The sequence below is a fragment of the Puccinia triticina genome, chromosome 17A (genome assembly GCF_026914185.1).
Source record: "Puccinia triticina chromosome 17A, complete sequence".
Lineage (NCBI taxonomy): Eukaryota > Fungi > Basidiomycota > Pucciniomycetes > Pucciniales > Pucciniaceae > Puccinia > Puccinia triticina.
The window spans coordinates 330,786-350,659 of NC_070574.1; the positions used below are offsets into that span (position 1 = coordinate 330,786).

At 49.9% G+C, this 19,874-nt stretch overlaps 2 protein-coding genes across 2 annotated transcripts in view; one reads left to right on the plus strand and one right to left on the minus strand.

Moving 5' to 3' along the window:
• Positions 1 to 1,728: 1,728 nt before the first annotated feature.
• PtA15_17A32 (uncharacterized protein) lies at positions 1,729 to 2,187 on the minus strand (the record flags this gene model as incomplete). The annotated part of the gene is made up of 1 exon (XM_053164435.1): positions 1,729 to 2,187. The coding sequence occupies one exon, from the start codon at positions 2,185 to 2,187 to the stop codon at positions 1,729 to 1,731; it is 459 nt and encodes a 152-aa protein (XP_053028106.1).
• Positions 2,188 to 2,975: 788 nt separating this feature from the next.
• PtA15_17A33 (uncharacterized protein) overlaps positions 2,976 to 19,874 on the plus strand; it is a gene marked incomplete at both ends in the record, with an annotated part of 50,726 nt that continues 33,827 nt past the window's right edge. Inside the window, 2 exons of the mRNA XM_053164446.1 lie at positions 2,976 to 3,300; positions 3,519 to 3,820. Coding sequence (XP_053028107.1) covers positions 2,976 to 3,300; positions 3,519 to 3,820 — 627 coding nt within the window. The remainder of the gene's footprint in view (positions 3,301 to 3,518; positions 3,821 to 19,874) is intronic.

Sequence of the window (19,874 nt, forward strand, 5' to 3'; positions counted from 1 at the left end):
AAAGGGAAATGGAAAATGAAACATTCTTATCTGGATCAAGTATTCAGGATTTATTTCCATTGTTTCTGTTCCATGTTCAGATGATTGATCACATAATGAATCCTTGTGAATCCATGAAAGAAAAGATTGGGAATATACCAAGCTTGATGACAAAGGCAATAGAAATCTTTAAAATTTATTTACCAATGATATTGAATCACCGGGATGAAAAAATGAATTCTAGAGAACCACTCCCTGCTAAGATTTGGGTTTTATTGAAATTTTGGATTGAGATATAATGCACAGAGGAGGTGAAGGATATTGCTTTGAATGGAACAAAAAATGTCAAAGAACTTTTCAAGTCATTTTTTAACCTAATTTTTTTATCCTCATTTGATCAGCTGAACAATCACCTGAGGTTTACTTGCAAACTAGAGGCCAAGCAGCTCCGCCGCTGCAGGGCCACCCTCACAATCATGCCCAATCCCCGTGCGCCCCACGACTCCGCGCCCTGTTTACCACCGACTTCAACCCCAGTCCTACCCCCTCAAACCCCCCGATCCTCCCACCACCCCAGTTCACTCATCCGCAAACGGCACACCTGCACAAACACAACTCCACACGCCCTGGCACCTCCCGGTCCCCCCACCCTTCCCGCCAGACCGGGCCAAGAAACACCAATTTGAATCAAACAATTATCCTCTGGGGCTACGTTATGGTAGAGTTTAATTCAATGTCCAGCTGAGCACACACCAATCCGCCTGCCCTTGGTATGATAATGGCAAAGCTGTTGACCGCGGTGGCAACAGGTGTGGAGATCTCAATAGTATTACACTCATTCACCCACAGTCAGTCCAATATCGCCATTGTGTATCATCTCGCAGAATATTTGACTAAGATATTTAGGAGCCCTTCACAATTGACTCAATTCGCGAACAATCAATTTTCATTAAGCAAATCTGAGTCACACATGATGGCACAACAAGTGACTCAAGTTCAACATGACCAGATTTTGGTTATTCACAACACATTTTTTTTTGTGCACACGGTCATCATGAAACTGAGCATCAGGCTGGGTTTTGTTTGACTTGTTTTTTTGTCAGCCCAAGTTCTCCGCGTAAGACCCTCCAAGGTGTCCCGTGATGGCCAATCCCACTTTCCAGTGAACTGAACCGCATTCACCGTACTCATGGGCCCGCGACACAATAGCTTCAGGGAGGTTGTAATTGAATCCCTTTGTCAGCTTTGTTACGACTCTCCATGTTTAATCCAGTCGCTTTGCCCTGAATTTCAGCCGATCTCATACGGGCGACATTTGTGATTTGGTTAATTTCAATCATGTCTCCATAGTAAACAAATTGCCTTTGGAGAGGGAAAGCACAACACAAACAATAACAACCTTCAGCTACGATGTTTTGTGCTTGGCCTTTCAACAAGGATGTTAGGGGCTGGGCATTCAAGGTCAGATAAACGGCCACCAGTCCATTCAACGGGCCATTGCAGGATGTTTGCACTGGGATGATACCGGAAGAGGCCGGCATGACCAGCGCAGTGTTCATGCCCCTGACGAGCATCTGACATGAGAGTGTGTTTGCTTTCAGGCTTTGGACCTGTGCTGATGTTTGGAATTGCAGAATCAATCCTGCCGTAAACAGTGTGCTTTAGAATGAGGATTTTTTGTATTGGTTAGATTCATGAGAGGGGCTTGTACATCATCAAACAAAGTCAAGATCCAGTTGCTCACCTGTGTCAAGCCATCGTTATACTCAGGGGTTGATTGGCAGTGAGACCAAGGTCAGAAGCTTGGCAGTTTTGAAGCAAGCCGCCGACGATAGCCAAGACCTGAGGCGGAGAGAGGGGGAGGTCAAAAGCCTGAGGCGAAGCGCTGCCGCCGGAGAACATATTGAGGAGGGTGGAATGACGGACTTCGACGGGAAGGATGGTGACTGCTGCAGAAAGGACGGCGTTCTGTGAGATCATGGATGCCGCGCCCATGTAGGCACTCACGCCGGCGGCCTCGATCGACTGGGCGGAGGCCAGAAAGGTGATGGGATCCGTCAGGATCAAGCGGAAGTTGAATTGGCACCCTGAGAACGGCATCCCGCCTGCGGCTTGGATGGCCGCTTTCAGAAGCCTAGTGGGGGAACGCAAGTATGCAGACCAGTTGAGTGAATGCAGGAGTACTTGTAGGAGCTGTGAAGACGACATACCCCACTACCGCCATTGGGATCGCCACCCGGCCTTGAAAAATGTGCCAGCTTCCCGACCTCCACCACTCCGGTCGGGGACAGATTTGACAACCACAGTGCCGATTTCCCTGCTACCGACGGGTGGGAGAGTATTAGGCCCTCCCCCCTCTGGCTTTGAAGGAGGTTGTGTCGGCGGCAGTCCAAGGGGTTGAGGTGCAGGAGGAGGGAGCTGCGGTGGTGCTTGCCAAGGTTCAAGTTTTTGGCCGGCAAGTGATCCAGAAACTGCTATCAGGACAAAGACAAAGACCAAACAAAACGAGGGGGAATAATTTGATGGCTATTACGTCCTTGTCAGTGAGGTGGCCGGGCTTTCTGGAGCCCGACAACAAATGGCAAGCTGACGACGTGACTGCCAAGGAAATAGCAAACCTTTCCAAATATCCTAACAATGGAGTCCAGGTCAACAGGAGAACGTGGCAAGGGCTCACCAGAGCAACAGTAGTGGTGTATCCAGCAGATGTTTTGATGGGATTCATGGGTGACGGTGATCATTGGTACTTAACGTAGTGTAATGGAGTGGGGTGATGTCCAAGGAGCCGGGCCTTGAATTGCGGCCCGCGGGGCCCGGACCGATCCTGGGGAGGAGTTAGGTTTGGGCCCACGGCGCGGGGCTGCGGGTACCGGTGCAATCCTGGACCGGAACTCAGTAGTAGTCCGGTTTAGCGATCTCCCTAACCAAACTGAGGCGCCAAAACCCAAAGGAGTCCGGTACAATCGAAGCAGCGAAATCAGAGTAAAAATTTCGCCATGATTAACAGACTGGACGAACTAACAGTAGGCATTTTAGGCCCTGGACCGACAGCGGACCCAATCTCGATAAATCAAGCAAATCAAGGACCAACGCGCCAAGCAGATGGTGAAGAGTTCCTATCCGAACACGAGGAGGAATCCGAGCAGGAGGTGGAAGAGCAGATGACCACAGCGGCCGGGCAGCAAGGACAAGCGAATTCGTCCAAGTCGAAGGCGAAGAAACAGCAACCAAAGAAGGTAGCGGTGAGGAAATCGACTCGGGCGACATCAAAGGCACCAACGGAGCCAACGGTGATTGAAGAGGAGATAGGAGGAGAGCAAAGTAAGGAGATACCAGGTTCGGGCCAACAATCCGGGAAGAAAAGGACGGCGATAGAGATAGCCGACTCGATGAAGGAAGCGCTGGGAGCAAGATGGATAGGGGAGGGAGAGGGAAAAGAAGCGAAGGGGAAAAGGAAAGGGACTTGTAAGTACCGTGACTAGGAAGTGGAAGGGAAGAGGAACACTGAGATCACAACGCCTTTGATGTAAATCACTTAGCGGATGATCCAGTGCGGCCGACCACCAAACCTGATAACTCCCAGAAGAGGCCGGCAGATATAATGAGGGTACTGGAGAAGGTGTGGGAAGCAGATGAAGCGGGAGATAAGGCGAAGGCGACAATGTTCTTTGAAATAGTCGCAGCGTTGGGCAAAGCACAAGGAAACGAGGAGGCTAACCCGTCTCAACACCCACTTCAGCAGAACCAGCCCGCCACTACGCCAGGATCCCAAACGGCCCCCAGGAGTGAAATTCGTGAAGGTGGCGAGAATCGGCCGATCTTCTCAATCCCCATCTCAAAGGTACCAGTCAATGAGATGTCGAGGTTTACAGAGATAGCAAGCTCTGGAAGAAACGATAGCCGACCAGAAAACGTCATGCCGGGGGGGGTGACATTCAACGAGGAAGCGAGGGCGACCACCGACGACATAGGCTTCACTAGATTCTTCGAAGATAACCTCAGGGAGCTGAGAGGTCCTCTGCCGCTCACCATCTTCAACGAGGAGTGGCAAAGCCAGGCAATCGCATACCAGGCTGAGAAGCGCCCGCGCCACAGCGAGAACTCATCGGACAAAGATCGGTATACTGGTTTCCCTTACCCGAGCGAATTCTCCCAGACCTACGCACAGTGGTCGATAAACTACCAAGGTTTCCACCGAGCACTCATCAAGGTTTGCAACTATACTCGCTTCGCTAGTTGGCTCATGGTCCACAAAGCCAATTGCGACCGGATCATCTTATCCAACCGTTTCATTGTGGGGTTGAGGTACGATATCCAAGTCCGATACAACGTTTTCTCACGCAGAGTGACCATGGAAGACGGTTCCCTCTCAGTAGCGAATATCGGAGAGTTTAGAGAAACGATCGCGCAGAAGGCCTACCTCACTGCAAGGAAGTTCAATGAACTCGAGTACACGGATAACCCGTACTCCGTAACAGGAGAACGTTGGAACTGGGATCCAGCCACGGGGCTCCAGAAAAGCTCAGGGGCCGAGAACGGAGGAAGAGGCGGCGGTAGCGGAGGAGGGGGAGGAGGTGGTGGAGGTGGAGGACGCGGTGGAGGAAGCGGTCACAACTCAGCCGGACGACAACAATCGGTAAGCCCCCCGTCTTCCAAAACGCCTAACCAACAACCACCAACCGGACCATCAAACCCGACGAGACCGAGCGGATCGAGGGGCCCAAGGACCAACGGATACCGGGGCACCAAACATGATGGAAGGGAGGACCAAAGGGATGGGGGATATGGGAGAAAGTAGGGGCCTTTGTTTGATGTTAACTATGGTTACACCTTTGAAAGGAGTAATGAAAGAAATGAGTGTCTAATTGCTGTACGGTTCTCGTCAGCCGTATTGTATCCAGTGCCCCCCGTGAGTCCTCCAATGATCAATTGGAGACACGGAGGTCGAGCAGACGGAGTGAAGCTGAGTGGCCAACAGGCGCGAGGTGCAAGATGAACATAGGTGAATGGAGGAGAGCCCTACAGGAGAACAACCTGATGGAAGAATTTGGTGATGTGATTCATGGTCTTATCCACGGATTCGACCAGGGCATTCCAAGACACACGGTAGGGGAGAATACCAACTTCTACACCCCGGAGAATCACAGCTCGGCCCTCCAGGCAAAGACCAAGATCGAGGAATCAATTAGGAAGGAGATAGCCGCGAGGCGGATGTTCGGCCCGTTCACAAGAAAACAAGTGAACAAGGTTTTCCCATTCTTTAGGACAAGCCCGCTAGGAGCGGTGATCAACGGTGACGGATCATTGAGGCCAATCAATGATTTGTCGTACCCACATTCAAAAGCAGGAATCCCATCGGTAAATTCCTTTGTGGACTCACAGGAATTCCAGACAACTTGGGACGACTACAACGTAGTCGCAGAATTCTTCCGGCAAACGAAGGAACCAGTCCTCCTGGCACTCTTCGATTGGGAAAAAGCGTACCGGCAGATTCCAACGGCCCCAGACCAGTGGCCATTCCTGATGGTACGCGATTTCAACAATAATATAATCCTAGATACGAGAATCGCCTTCGGAGGCGTAGCGGGATGCGGCTCCTTTGGGAGGCCGGCGGATGCCTGGAAACGAATCATGATAGAGGAGTTCGATGTCTTGACAATCTTTCGGTGGGTCGACGATAACCTATTTGTGAAACGGTTGACCTCCGAGCTGGAAATGGAAGAAGTTGTGAAAAGATCCGACCAGCTAGGGGTGAAGACAAACGCCGAAAAGTTCTCACCTTTCAAGGAGGAACAAAAGTATTTAGGTTTCATATGGAACGGTATCAGGAAGACGGTGGGCCTCCCGGAAAAGAAGCGGGAGAAGAGAATCACACAGATTAACGCCTTCCTAGTACCAAAAGCGACGTTCAAATACGATGTAGTTGAAATTCTAGTAGGAAGACTGAACCACATAAACTATTGCCTCCCGCAATTAAAGTGCTACCTCAATAGCATTTATCACTGGCTAAGCGAATGGATCGATAGACACGCGGCAAGAGCGGTCCCTAAAGAGGTAGAACAAGACTTAAAAGAGTGGAGGGAGACGCTCAAGACCTTTGACGCGACTAGAATTATTGCAAGACCAGAGCCGACAGATATTGGGTGGATGGGCGACGCGTCGACAAGCTTTGGAATCGGGGTGACCATTGGCCGACGATGGGCCCAATTCTGCCTGAAATCCGTGGACCAACTCAATTCCGGACTAGACACCGGAAACGAAGAGGAGAGGATTTCTAGACTGGAGACGGTAGCGGTGCGGCTAGGCCTGCTGATGCTGCTGGATTTAGGGGCGGAAGAAGGGAAATCTTTCATCGTGTGGACAGATAACACAACGACCGAGAACGCTATCCTCAAGAGAAGGTCAAAGGACACGTTTGTGAACAAGGAGTGGAAAGCAATCCAACACCTGCTGATCAAACACCAGGTTGATCTAGTGGCGAAAAGGGTTCGCTCGGAGGACAACCGCGCTGACGCGCTGTCCAGAGGAAGAAGGGAGGGGAGAAGGGAAGAAGATCAGATGATGGTAAGCATACCACAAGACCTGAGGAGCCTGATATACCAGGTGGTAGAGTAGTGATGCAATGAATAGGCTCAAAAAGAGCGGAGCACCGGGATAACTAGGGTTGGACACACCCCAAGGCGAGCCAGGCTCCGGAACCCCGGAGTGTAGGGGCGGGCTCGACCTTGATTGCTAAGTGGGGCATAAGCCTGGGGCTGCTATGCCTTTTTCCCCCAAGAGGGCGCGCTCTCCGTGAGAAGCGCGCCGCGAAAAACGCCTGATGTCTGGGAGACAGCACACAAGGCGAAAAGGGGGGAAGAGAGAGCACCTCTCCAACCCATACCCGGCCAACTTGAGGAAAAGGAATTCCTGGGTTGACCTAGACAAGAACTGTGATTACTTCCCAACTGACTCCGAGTGAGTCTAACCATTGCAATGACCTAAGGTTAGACTCACCAATACCGCAAATCCCTAAGGCGGATTGGATTGGTACTTAACGTAGTTTAATGGAGTGGGGTGATGTCCAAGGAGCCGGGCCTTGAATTGCGGCCCGCGGGGCCCGGACCGATCCTGGGGAGGAGTTAGGTTTGGGCCCACGGCGCGGGGCTGCGGGTACCGGTGCAATCCTGGACCGGAACTCAGTAGTAGTCCGGTTTAGCGATCTCCCTAACCGAACTGAGGCGCCAAAACCCAAAGGAGTCCGGTACAATCGAAGCAGCGAAATCAGAGTAAAAATTTCGCCCCACCCACCCACCCAGTTTGGGGTCCCACCCGCCCGGCGGGCTCGACCTTGATTGCTAAGTGGGGCATAAGCCTGGGGCTGCTATGCCTTTTTCCCCCAAGAGGGCGCGCTCTCCGTGAGAAGCGCGCCGCGAAAAACGCCTGATGTCTGGGAGACAGCACACAAGGCAAAAAGGGGGGAAGAGAGAGCACCTCTCCAACCCATACCCGGCCAATTTGAGGAAAAGGAATTCCTGGGTTGACCTAGACAAGAACTGTGATTACTTCCCAACTGACTCCGAGTGAGTCTAACCATTGCAATGACCTAAGGTTAGACTCACCAATACCGCAAATCCCTAAGGCGGATTGGATGGAGGTTCATTGCCGTGGGGATAGCCGAGGATACTGTAATAGGTTGCAAGGGCCTGGGTGTATGGTGGGGCGGGGTCGGATTGAGGTGTTGGTTCTTTGTGGGAGGAGGAGGTGAGCACATGCGCGGCGGTTATAAATAGAGGGGATTGGTTGAGGTGTCATTTCCTCAGGCAACTTCCCGGCTGTAATTCAAGCAGGGGGTCGCCTCAGCCCCGTCCGCTGTTGCATTTGCGCAGTCTGGCGGGGATTATTCGTGGGCCCCCCTTGTGCTTTAGGGCTGGGGGCCTTCCAGCCAACACTTTTTGACCCTGCTAGACAGGGATGGGCGTTGGGCCACGGTGCGTCAGCTTGCTGCGCTGGGTGGCTGGTTGTGGGTTGCGTTTTGTTTTTTGTTTGTAGCCTGTTTTTTTTTTCTTCTTGTTTTTTGTATGCAAAACGGCGGATTTTTGCCTTGTTGTATTCAAAAGGGGAAAACCTTTGAATTTTTTTTTTGTAATTTTGGCTTTTTTAGAGATCGCCAAGTGGACCCGGGTACCTGCCGCGTGTCCGGGTACCCGCGGTGTTTTTCGTGATATTCAGACACCCGTACCCGTACACGGCACCCGCGGGCGGGTACCGGCGGTACTTTTTGCGGGTACCGCGGGTACTTGCGCTTTTTTTTATCCAACACCCTCACTCGATGACAGCTACAGACTGTTCATCGGGAGTGATGGTTCCTCCCGATGACCGGGCTCTGTCCCAGTCATCGGGAGGGTTGTTTCCTCTCGATGACCGGGATAGAACCCGCTCATCGGGAGTGATGGTTCCTCTCGATGACCGGGATAGAACCCGCTCATCGAGAGGCTTGTTTCCTCTTGATGACCGGGGTCTGTCCCAGTCATCGAGAGGAAACAACCCTCTCGATGAGCGGGTTCTATCTCGATGACCGGGATAGAACCCGCTCATTGAGAGGCTTGTTTCCTCTTGATGACCGGGGTCTGTCCCAGTCATCGAGAGGAAACAACCCTCTCGATGAGCGGGTTCTATCCCGGTCATCGAGAGGGTTGTTTCCTCACGATGACCGAGTTCTGTCCCGGTCATCGAGAGGGTTGTTTCCTCTCGATGACCAGGATCTGTCCCGGTCATCGAGAGGGCTGATTCCCCTTGATGACTGAGATCTGTCCGGGTCACTCCATTCCCCTCAATGACCGGGGTCTGTCCCGGTCATCGAGAGGGTTGATTCCTCCCGATGACCAGGATCTGTCCCGGTCATCGAGAGAAAACAACCCTCCCGATGACCAGGACAGATCCCGGTCATCGGGAGGGCTGATTCTTCTTGATGCGGTCATCGAGAGGGCTGTACTATTCCTCTCGATGACCGGGGTCTGTCCCGGTCATCGAGAGGGCTTATTCCCCTTGATGACCAGGATCTGTCCCGGTCATCTCGAGGAATCAACCCCCTCGGTGACCGTAACAGCGGGTACCCGGGTACCTGGAAGACCCGCCTGCCGCGGGTATTTTTGGCGGGTATCCGGGTACCTGGTGCTTTTTTGCCCGAAATCCCGCACCCGGACCCGTACACGGAACCCGCGCGCGGGTACCCGACGCCATGTGGCGGGTACCCGCCCACGGGTGCCGGGTACCCGCGCGCGGGTCCACTTGGCGATCTCTAGGCTTTTTGTAAGGGGAAACCCTTGAATTTTTTTTCTATGATCCTGAGGCTTTAATATACTTGGATTAGTGTAGCTATAAGGAACGCTAAGGCCCCGTTTGGACGCCCGGTGTGATATGATAAATCACATAATAATACACATGGCACAAAAGTGAAAAGCCAATTGTCATAAAATCAATGATGCAACCAGCACATTTATGACAGGTCTGTTTGGCGCGTCCACTCAATAATCATATAGTACTCATTTATTACAAGTCTGTTTGGCAAACCAAAATTCACTCGGTGTCATACACACTCATCACCATCCCTCACAATGTCGCCTCCCAGCATGCTTCAAAAAAAAAACAGTACCAGCTCGGACAAAAGAGGATGGCACTTTTCATCATTATCCTGATTGGCCTCCGTCAGTGGTTGAAGACAATCAAACATCCGTACAAGGATAGCATCTCAACGCCTCATGAATCTCAATGACCCGACCAGTCATCGAGAGGGACTCTACACCCTCTTGACAACCGGACAAGTCATCGAGAGGGATTCTACACCCTCTCCATGACTGGTTGAAACCAGTCATCGAGAGGGACTCTGAAACCTCTTGATGTCCGGTCAACCACTCATTGAGAGGGTGAGTCCCTCTTGATGACCGGATGATTCTACACCCTCTTGATGAGTGGTTGACCGGACATCAAAGAGGCGTAGAGTCCCTCTTGGTGACCGGTCAAGTAGTCATTGAGAGGGACCAATCAAGCAGTCATAGAGGGATTCTACACCCTCTCGATGACTGCTTGACCGGTCATTGAGAGGATGTAGAATCCCACTCGATGACTGCGTGACTGCTTGACCGGTCACCGAGAGGGACTCTACACCCTCTCGATATCCGGTCAGCCACTCATTGAGAGGGTGTAGAGTCCCTCTCGATCCGGTCATTGAGAGGGACTCACCCTCTCAATGAGTGGTTGACCAGTCACCGAGAGGGACTCTACACCCTCTTGATATCCGGTCAACCACTCATCAAGAGGGTGTAGAATCATTCAGAGGGACTCACCCTCTCGATGAGTGGTTGACCGGACATTGAGAGGGTGTAGAGTCCCTCTCGATGACTGGTTTCAACCAGTCATGGAGAGGGTGTAGAATCCCTCTCAATGACTTTTCCGGTCGTCGAGAGGGTGTAGAGTCCCTCTCAATGACTGGTTGGGTCATCAAGAGGTGAAGTCCTCCTCAATGACCGGTTGAACGGTCATTGAGAGGGTGTCCTCTGGATGGCCTGTCAAACCGGCCATCCAGAAGTTGATGTGTGCTCTTCGATGACCGGTTGACCGGTCATTGGGAGGTTGTGTAGTACTCCCTAGATTGGCCAGTACATATGTATGTAGCCATGGGCCAGCCATTTATCACCCGGAAATAGAGGTCAGGACCTCTATTTCCGGAATGGCTGGGGGAATAAATTTCCTGTTATACCAAGTAATGAATTTTACGATATAACTGGCCGGCCCAAACACATATAAATGAGGCATTATACCCCGAGCACCCCCGGTTATAAATCACGCAATTTATAACCAAAATTGGGGCGTCCAAACGGGGCCTAATATATTGCTATATTGGCACAGATCTGCTAAATATAGCTGAAGTGTAGCAATAAGACGCTGAAAATAGCTACTTTCTAGCAATTAAAAACTTTGGTTTTTTCCCTAGATAGCAGTTAGCGTTAAATTTAATATGCTGGCGCTAAACTAAATTTTAGTGTAGCGGCGCTTAAAACACCGCCAAATTAGCGTATTACACGCTAACCGTAGCGTAATAGTTGCATTGTTGATACATGTATTGCCATAGCACCGTTGCTTCCAATACCCATGACATCATGTCCTCCTGTTGGCTCTCTAGACCTTGCAAATGTTGAGGTGGGCATTCAAAAGGAGCAAGTTACAGCTCAAATGCCCTCTCTGACTGCATACTTGTTTACACAAAATGAATGATGGACAGAAGGTAAAGCCTTGGTGGGAATACATATTGTTATGTGAAAATACTACAAACAGATCATTCAAAATCCTCATTTGCCCACATTAAATTAAATGTGCCCTTTGTTTCAAAACTCCATATACCAGGTAGATACTTTTTTCCAAACAGTTTCAACTTGTGTATGTGTCAGCTGCCACAGAAAAATTGACTGAAATCATCTGATTTTTTTTTGTTCTGTGTACATTTTCTTGCTATTGACTCCCCTCACATTCCAACAATCACCAGTTTCCTCATTCCTGATACTCTTCACCAAATTATTATAAATTACACACTTGGTCAGAAACATTGATGCTCCCCAACTCAACAAAACCCATTCCACTCACAAAAACAACATCAAGGCCTAAAGTGCATCACATCCTGTCATTTTTGGCCATAATTATTCCTTGTCATGCAATGCGGGATATTTGTGAGTCTGTGGATAAAATTTCTTTATCTCATCAGGAAACTCAGGTCCAACAGGCAAATGGGAAATATTATTGTGGTAAACTATCATCAAAATCAGGCGTTCATGGCCAGGACCATATAGTTCAAACCCATTTGGACCAGATGGGTTTTGAAAACACTGTCTCCACACTAGCAGATCTCGGAAATACTAATGGCCAGCCAGTGCCTTTATCAAAAAATCAGCCACATGCTAAAAAGAATACTGTCCAGGTAGACCTTGAATTTCCAGAGAAAATACACCATTATGAATCTAGCCTTGTTGGATGTCCTTCATCATTTTCAATGACAAGAAGTTCTAGATTTCCAGAAAGACATCTCAATCATCAATTTGGGAGTGAATGGCCAATTACAAGTACAGAACCCAAACCAACTCATGTCCCAGAAATCCAAACAAGTTCCAACACAAAACTTAAAGTTCCAATCACTAACACCCAAAAACAGAAAAAAGACACAAATTTGGATCTCTTGGGAGATTCCTTCAAATCATCCTACATGAATACCAGATCTATCCAAGGATTTCAAAAACACAGAGAACCATTTTCCTCAAATGATCAAGTTCCACACCACAACATGAAGTTCAATATAATGAAGGGTGTTGGGAGCTCAATGGCAAGTTCTAAAATCAGGAAATCCCCTGATGGTCAGTACATTGAACTTGGAACAGTAGGCAAGAAGATTAGAGCCAATCAGTCTTTGAAACAACTTGGGGCACAGAATACCAATTTTGACAAGGTCTCTGTAGATGAATTAAAGACCAAGGGAAAATCAATTGGAAATTCCAGCCATATCAAACCATTCAAAGAAACCAGTGGTTCTTCCTCAGGTGTATCAGTTGCTTTGAAAAAGGGTATGGGATCTATTCCCATAAAGGAAGGTAGATCAAATCCTCCAAGACTTTTTAATTCCATCTTTGGTGCCTCTAGCCTTATGGGAAATGATAAGATTAGAAAAAAATATGATAATCAGCTGGAAGAAAGATTGCTGAAGAAAAGCAAAACCAACAGGGAACCATCACAAGTTTCTCAGAAGATCATCAAACAAGAGAATATTGAACAAATGGGATATTTAGGTCCAAAGAAAACATTGCCTATAATCTCTCCCAAAGCACCAGTTACAAAGAATGGCCCTTACATAAGTAAAAAAAGGAAGATGGGGGATGGAATGGGCTCCAACCCCTCCAAAGAGGAATTTGATAAACCAGTCCCTCTGAATACAAAGCATTATAATTCAAACACTAGGTCTTGCTCTAAACTTGATGTGAGACCTGGTTCCACTTCAATAAGCAGCAAAGAGACAAGCCAGTATTTTCCAAAAGCTGGCTTGCAATCTATTGCAGTACAGTCCAATCCAGCTAGGATTGGCTATTTGAACAAAGGAATAAAGAAATTAAGGAATGAGGCCTCATCTACAGAAGATGACTGCAAAAGATCAAGAGACTTGGAAGAAAAAATAAAACCTAATTTATCCCTGAAAATCACACTCAAGTTAAATAGGGTTGGGTGCTCCAAGGAAGGCACTCCAAATTATGACACAACTTCTCCAAAAAGTGAAGCAAAATCTGAGCAGGGGATTTTGAAAAGCCTGAGAAAGGCACCCATGTCAGCCCAGGAGCGATCCAAAGCAATTTCATGTTCAGTTCTCCGCAACAAGAGACACAAGGTTCCCGTTTATAGCAAGAGATTTAATTCACAGATGGAAATCATGTATTTCAACAAAGATAGTCTTGTTGCTGAAGATCCATGGAGGCATGTCCAGGAGAAATTTCAGAGGCTTCTGTGTTCACTAAGATTGGGAAAGACTGGAAGTATTTTGCTAGATTCTGAAACCTTCACTGAAGTTTTCAAGGCTGTAAACAGTGTCACCCGTAAATGCACAGTGTTGGAGGACCTTGTAGAGAGTGGATTGAGTAGCAGGAATAAATTCAGCCATAGAACATGCTTGAACAAGTTTGAGTTACTCTTGAAAAACAAGCAGATGTGGTTTAAGTTCTGGGAAAGACAGACCAATGGTGAAATCCAATTCAAAAGAGAGATGTCAGATGAGGTATTCTTGGCTGGTGGAAGTGCAAATGAGATCTTCCCTGTGTTCCTATTCTATGTGAAAATGATTGATCACATCATGAATCCTGGTCAATCTGTGGCACAAAAGATTCAGAATTCTCCACACCTGATGGCACAGGCAATAGAAATCTTCAAATCTCATGCACCACTTATACTGCCTCAGGGAACAAGCATTCAAACAAGGGATAAAGAATCATTTCCTGCCAACATTTGGACCTTTCTGAAGTATTGGATTGAGAGTGCATGCTCAGAGGAAGTGCAGAAAATTTCTTTGAATCAAGCAAGAGATGTCAAAGGCTCTTTCAAGCCGTTTTTCAACCTGATATTGATATCCTCATTTGACCATCTGAACAATCACCTGCGGTTTACTTGCAAGTTCCAGATGGAAAGGATTTATTTCACCAAAGACAGTCTTTTTATCCGGGACACAAATAAGAACATCCAAGAAGCAGTCAATCAGATCTTCAGAGACATCCACGAAGAGCCATGGACAGGAAGCATTGCATTGGTTGATGAATTTGATGCTTCCAAATGGTTTTCTAGCATGCAAAAAGCTTTCCAACTTGAATGCACAGATCACGAGCCAACTGATCAAGATGGTCATGTTATGAATGGCCCTAGCGACAGAAGGGCAGACATGAAGTTTTCTCAGAAGTTGCATGGTAGAACACTTGATGAATTCTTAGAAACTAGAAATCTGTGGCTAATCTTCTGGGAAAGGCAGAACAACAACATCAACCTAGTTGATCTCAACTTTGGAATAGAATTATTGGAAAAGAAAGATTTCCCATTATACCTGCTGGAAAGGACCTATGTAGTGTTTCTTTTTTATGTCCAGATGATTTTCATCATCATCCAACTACCCATCCTACATCGCTCATCCACTCCCGGGGATCAGCCCCAAAATGAACGATATCTTTTTGAAGAACTTTTGAAGAATGCAAAGACAAGTTTTGAGAACTTTGCAGTGCGTGATTTGAGGACATACAAAGACAAAAATGGCACCCAGCGCATACCCGCAGTGACGTGGTCTGCCGTGGAATCTTGGATGAGAGAGGCAGGGTCTGAGTACAAGGAATTGAGGAGGATTGCCTTTGGGGCAGATCACTCCATAAGATCCCCATTCAAAATCTTTTTCAACACAGTTTTTAGAGCCTCAATTAAACAGCTGAACACCCACTTGGATATGTTTGAAGTTTGAGATTAAGCAATCATCAGTTTGTTCCTACTCTTGTGTTTTGCAGAATTGTTGGGTGATTTTTCCAAAATTTCCGGTTTCATTGACTGGGGGCAATCACATATTTTTTATATCTTTTCTGGATGGTGCATCTGACAGATGTCAGATGAGACCATTTGCATTGGTTCCATTAAAATTCAGGTTAGCTAACCTTGTCATCCAGGTTAACTTCTGGGTTAACAAACCCAACAGGGCTATATTTGGCCCACCAGAGGCTTGATTCCAGGTCAGTGGTTGCCAAATTTAGAAGCCAGTAACCTGAAAAAACCCAACCTTTGGTATGTTAACCTGGGCACCAATGCGGGTGGCCAACCAGGCTTGGTTGGGTTAACTTGCCTTAACCCGGCAATCAAACCCAACCAATGTGTGAATGCTCTGAGGCCCAAGGCCAACATCCTCCAGTAGATTGTCTTGGAGTTGGGTTAGAGACAAACCTGCAATTTCATGTTTAGAACCACAGTTCCTTCTCATTGCCCATGGCCATTGGCTGTATGGAGGGGGCAGGGAGGGGCCAGCTGAGCGCTGGGTCCTTACAGAAGGACATCGCAGACAGAAGTCTATCTGAAGGTTTGGTTTAAGGTTAGGTGTGGATTTTTGTGTGCATGAGCTTGCAGTAGCACTCTTCACGTAAGCTAAACATCAGCAAGATTGAAATAAAGTTTATCCCATTGTGCCAGCCAATTTGGCTGGGAAAGTAGCACTGTTCACGTAAGCTAAACATCAGCAAGATTGAAATAAAGTTTATCCCATTGTGCCAGCCAATTTGGCTGGGAAAGTATGCTGATGTATATCTCTCACATGGTCATAGATTTCTTACGTGAACAGTGCTAGTAAACCCTTGAATTCAAGGCTTGCCTCAAGCTTGGCAAGAAGTTTACTTTTTAACCAAATGGGAAAAATTGCAAAAATTCCAGCAGTTCTAGTGCAAAAGAGAATGCTGTCAATTTAGAGAGCAGGCTATTTGGTGTTTTCTATTTCTTAGCATAGAAACGGCTGTTACTCCCCTTAGAAAATAGAACCCATGAGCGAAGTCTCCAATACCAGATATACCTTGATGGGGGGGGGGGGGGGTGAAATTCTCGAACTTTATGATATGTTGATGTCTTCCGCTGCTCGGATGAAATGTACACAGCCATGTATCTATATAGTTTATCAGGCTGCACTTTGGCATGAACCTCCTGCGGGAGCGAATTGGCCATTAACACTGGGCGATGGCCAGGCCACGGCGGAACGCAGCCTGCGCTGGGCTCCGCTTCGGGTGCTCCATGAGACGGACAGCTCGTGCGGCTGGTGTGTTCGATGGCAGGTTCTGGGAGAGTGGCTGGCCAGTCCGGCGGGGCGGTGCTGGGGGCTGTGAGGAGAGAGTGCGCTCATCTGCAGCCGATGGCTGGGGCTGTGGGTGATGGGTGTGGGGCGGAGAGAATGGGCAGCTGGCCTGTGCATGGCTTCGGGGGGCGCATGACCGCCCGTCGGCGGGAGTGGGCCGCGGTGAGTTGCGGCGTGCCCCTGTGTGGGCCCAGGGCGATTCCCAGGCCCACGATCGCCCTGCTCCCACTCGCACCGTCCCCCTCGCCGCCTCCTTAAAACACTCTGCCCACCCCCCATATCCACCCCACCCCCACCCCCAGCCCATCGCCATGCTCTCCTCACACTCCTCCCTCTCCTTCTCCTCCGCCGACCCCGCCGCCCTCCACCCGCGCCTGCCCCCCAGGCCGCACAACCATCCCAAGTCCCGCTCCAAGCTCCACCACCACCTCCACCAGCAGCACCGCCACCAGCAGCCCTCCTGGTCCTCCTCGCGCTCCGCATTCTCGCTCCAGCAGCAACGCGCAAGCGGCTTCCTCATCGACGAGTACGGAAACGAGCACGACCCCGAGCGTGAGTCTCCACTCTCATACAGCTGTAATTATTCATGTATCTGAAACTCAATTAATCTGTACACCCACAGACTGCCGTTTCAAGACCCTCGCAACCGCCACCCGCCACGCCCGATCGAGCACCTCCTCGTCCTCGGCCAGCTCCCGCTCGAGCGCCAGTCTGCGCTCGTCGGCCTCCTCCACGGGCTCGTCGACGGGCACGACCGACCCGAGCCCGCCGAGCAGCTCGACCCACTCGAGCCACCTCCCGGCGCACCTGGCCCTGTCGCACACGCACACGCTGCCGTCGGCCGGCCCGGCGGGCGCGCGGCCCTCGTGCTGGTCCTCGCTGCGCCCCCACGGCCGTCGGGCCAAGCCTGCCGCCGACTCGGCACCCGCCCGCTGGACGAAGACGCTCTGGGCCCACCTGCGCCCCGCCCCGCCCGACGCCCCGCCCCCCCGCACCCACGCCTACCACCTCCACCACCCCACACACCCCATCTTCTCCATCCCCGTCGCACCCTTCCCCCACCCCGCCCGCCCCCGCCGCAAACGCCTCCTCTGCCCCTCCGACCCCGCCTCCAACTCCCTCCCCCTCTCCGCCCTCCGCAAGCGCCTCGAACTCGTCAAGCTCGAGGTCCGCTTCGGCATCCTCAGGACCCGCAAACGCGTCCTCGGCGTACGTCTCTCCCCCCCCCCCTCCCTTCCTGCTCTCTCTCTCTCTCTCTCTCACTCACGCTTACTGTTGCACACAGGTCTGGAAGCAACAGACCGCCTGCAAGAAGCCCTGACCGGGGTCGCCCCCACCCCCACGGACACTTTCTCTCACCTCTGTTATCATCCTCAGTGCCTGTAGGCAATCACCCATCCCTCCGCTTCGTCTCCCTTCGTTCCCCCCTGTTCACCCCTGTTTTTTTCACATCCCTCTCTCCCCCAAAAAAGTGAAGTAGTAGATTTGTGCGTATGTATGTTGTCAGTGTCTGTGTCCGAGTCTCCTCTCCCCATCCTCCACCCCCACCCAAACCCCAAAACCACAAAAAAAACACGACTTGGGTCTCCCACCCACCAAAGGCCTCTCCCCCCAAAATATAAATATGAAGTGTGTTGTTAGTGATTAGTCCAGCGCCGGCTGTCCATCTTTGTTGTTTATCATCTTTATCTCTCCGCCGCCTCTTCTTTTGTATCTTGTATGTCTTAGTGGCCCGATCTCCCTATCCTTTTGGTTTTTTCACACTCCTGCTGTTGTTGTTGTTACTGTTTTTGTGTGTGTTTGTTGGTCGAATATGGTGGCGTGAAAGACAGACACAAGTTTGAGTATGTCCTTGCACGCGGGTGTGTGTTTTCTGGCGGGGCCGCAGTGCGAATGTACAATGTTACATATTTAAATGAAGGTCCTACCTGAAAGGCTCCTCCAGAGCCTGGGCCTTTGATAGGGAATCGCACCTAGAGGATTGGAGACACCTTTATACGCCTCCCGTTTCGAGTGCAGCACACCGTTACCCGTTCCTTCCAGCGGCCCAAGACCCTGCATCCCACCAGCTTCATCCACCCTTGAAACGTGGGCCTCTAAGCGCATCCTCCCCGGCGGCCAGTTGCGCCTGCAGCTCCCTAACTTTCAAGATTCTCGCCTTGGCCACATGGACGGCTCCGCTCTGTAATTAGCCTTGCGCGTTACTGTGATTCTTGGCTTTGGATAGGGTCAGGGCAGCCTTCTGTGAGGCGCTGCTGGTGAGGCATGGCACTTTTCATTGTACATGTATAGACGGGTTTTGCCGGGGCTTTTGGGCGGACCAGAAGGCTCTCGGCAGTTATCACACTCGACATGAACCTCACAACGGGACCCGGCTGCCGGAATCCTATGCAGAACAAAGATGGCCGAACGCGGCCGAAAGCCGAGCCCGAACTCGGCACGGGCGGCGCCGATCAACATGAATGCCATCGCAGGCAAGCCAAGCACGCGCAGATTGAAGATCAAGCTTTGATCAAGTTTGGGATTTGATCAAAGCAGTTCTTTGCGAGCCATGTCACTTTAGGTTGCAGTGGAATGCTGGGGATTTAGGCGCTCGTTGAGTCCGATGAGGGTCGCTTGGCTCCCCGAGCCATCGGACCAGAAGCCCCTGTGCCGTCAACACACTGGAAGAGAAAATCCCCACGGAGAGCGGCAGCAAGGATGATATCCACCAGAAAGGTGGCCGAGAGCCGCGCCGGCACTGAGCACAACCAGAGGCTTTGCCGATCAACTACACCGGAGTGTGATTGCAGGGAAGCACAGTAGATCCTAACTTATTGTGTTTTGAAAAAAGCTTGGACACTTTTCCAAAATCAGTTCTGCACCGGAAAGTCCAAAAGTTACACTTTTGGGGTCTGGGAGGCACTGGTAGCTGGATATGAGTAGAATCTGTGAGTGAACCCCATTTTTGGCTTACATCAAGTGAAGTTGGTGTTTTTGTGATGGAGGGGGGGGATTAACCAAATGTCCAACAATTATTCAAAACACAATAACGCAAGTCCCCCCTGGTGGGAGGCTCGCTGTGGCTGGCCGCGAAGCGGCCCCTCCCGCAGGGAGGGACTTGCGCGTAATGTTGAAATTTTGGCTGGGAAAGAAATCACAATTGGCTGGAGGGAAAATATTAAGCCTCAGCCAGCCTCCCCCTCAGGTCCTGTGGACCTGCCCCAGAGACAAAAGATACTTCTGGACCTCAGCTTTCATTTGGCACTGGTCTCATCTCCTCAATCCAAACCATTTGCAATGTACTGATGGTTTAAAAATAAATAAAAAACATGAAGAAATGTAAACTAAGGATGCGCAACCATCATGCCTGGTGGATCCTGGATCTGCAAACCCGCAGATCCTAAACATGTAGTGTTGCATTTTGTTGCAGAAAGGAAATTCAATTATGCATATTATCAGAAAATCCAAAAATGGATCTTCAGAGCAATGTAATATCCTTCAGGGTTCCTTTGACCTTCAAAACGGATTATTTCAATCAGTTTTGGGTCTT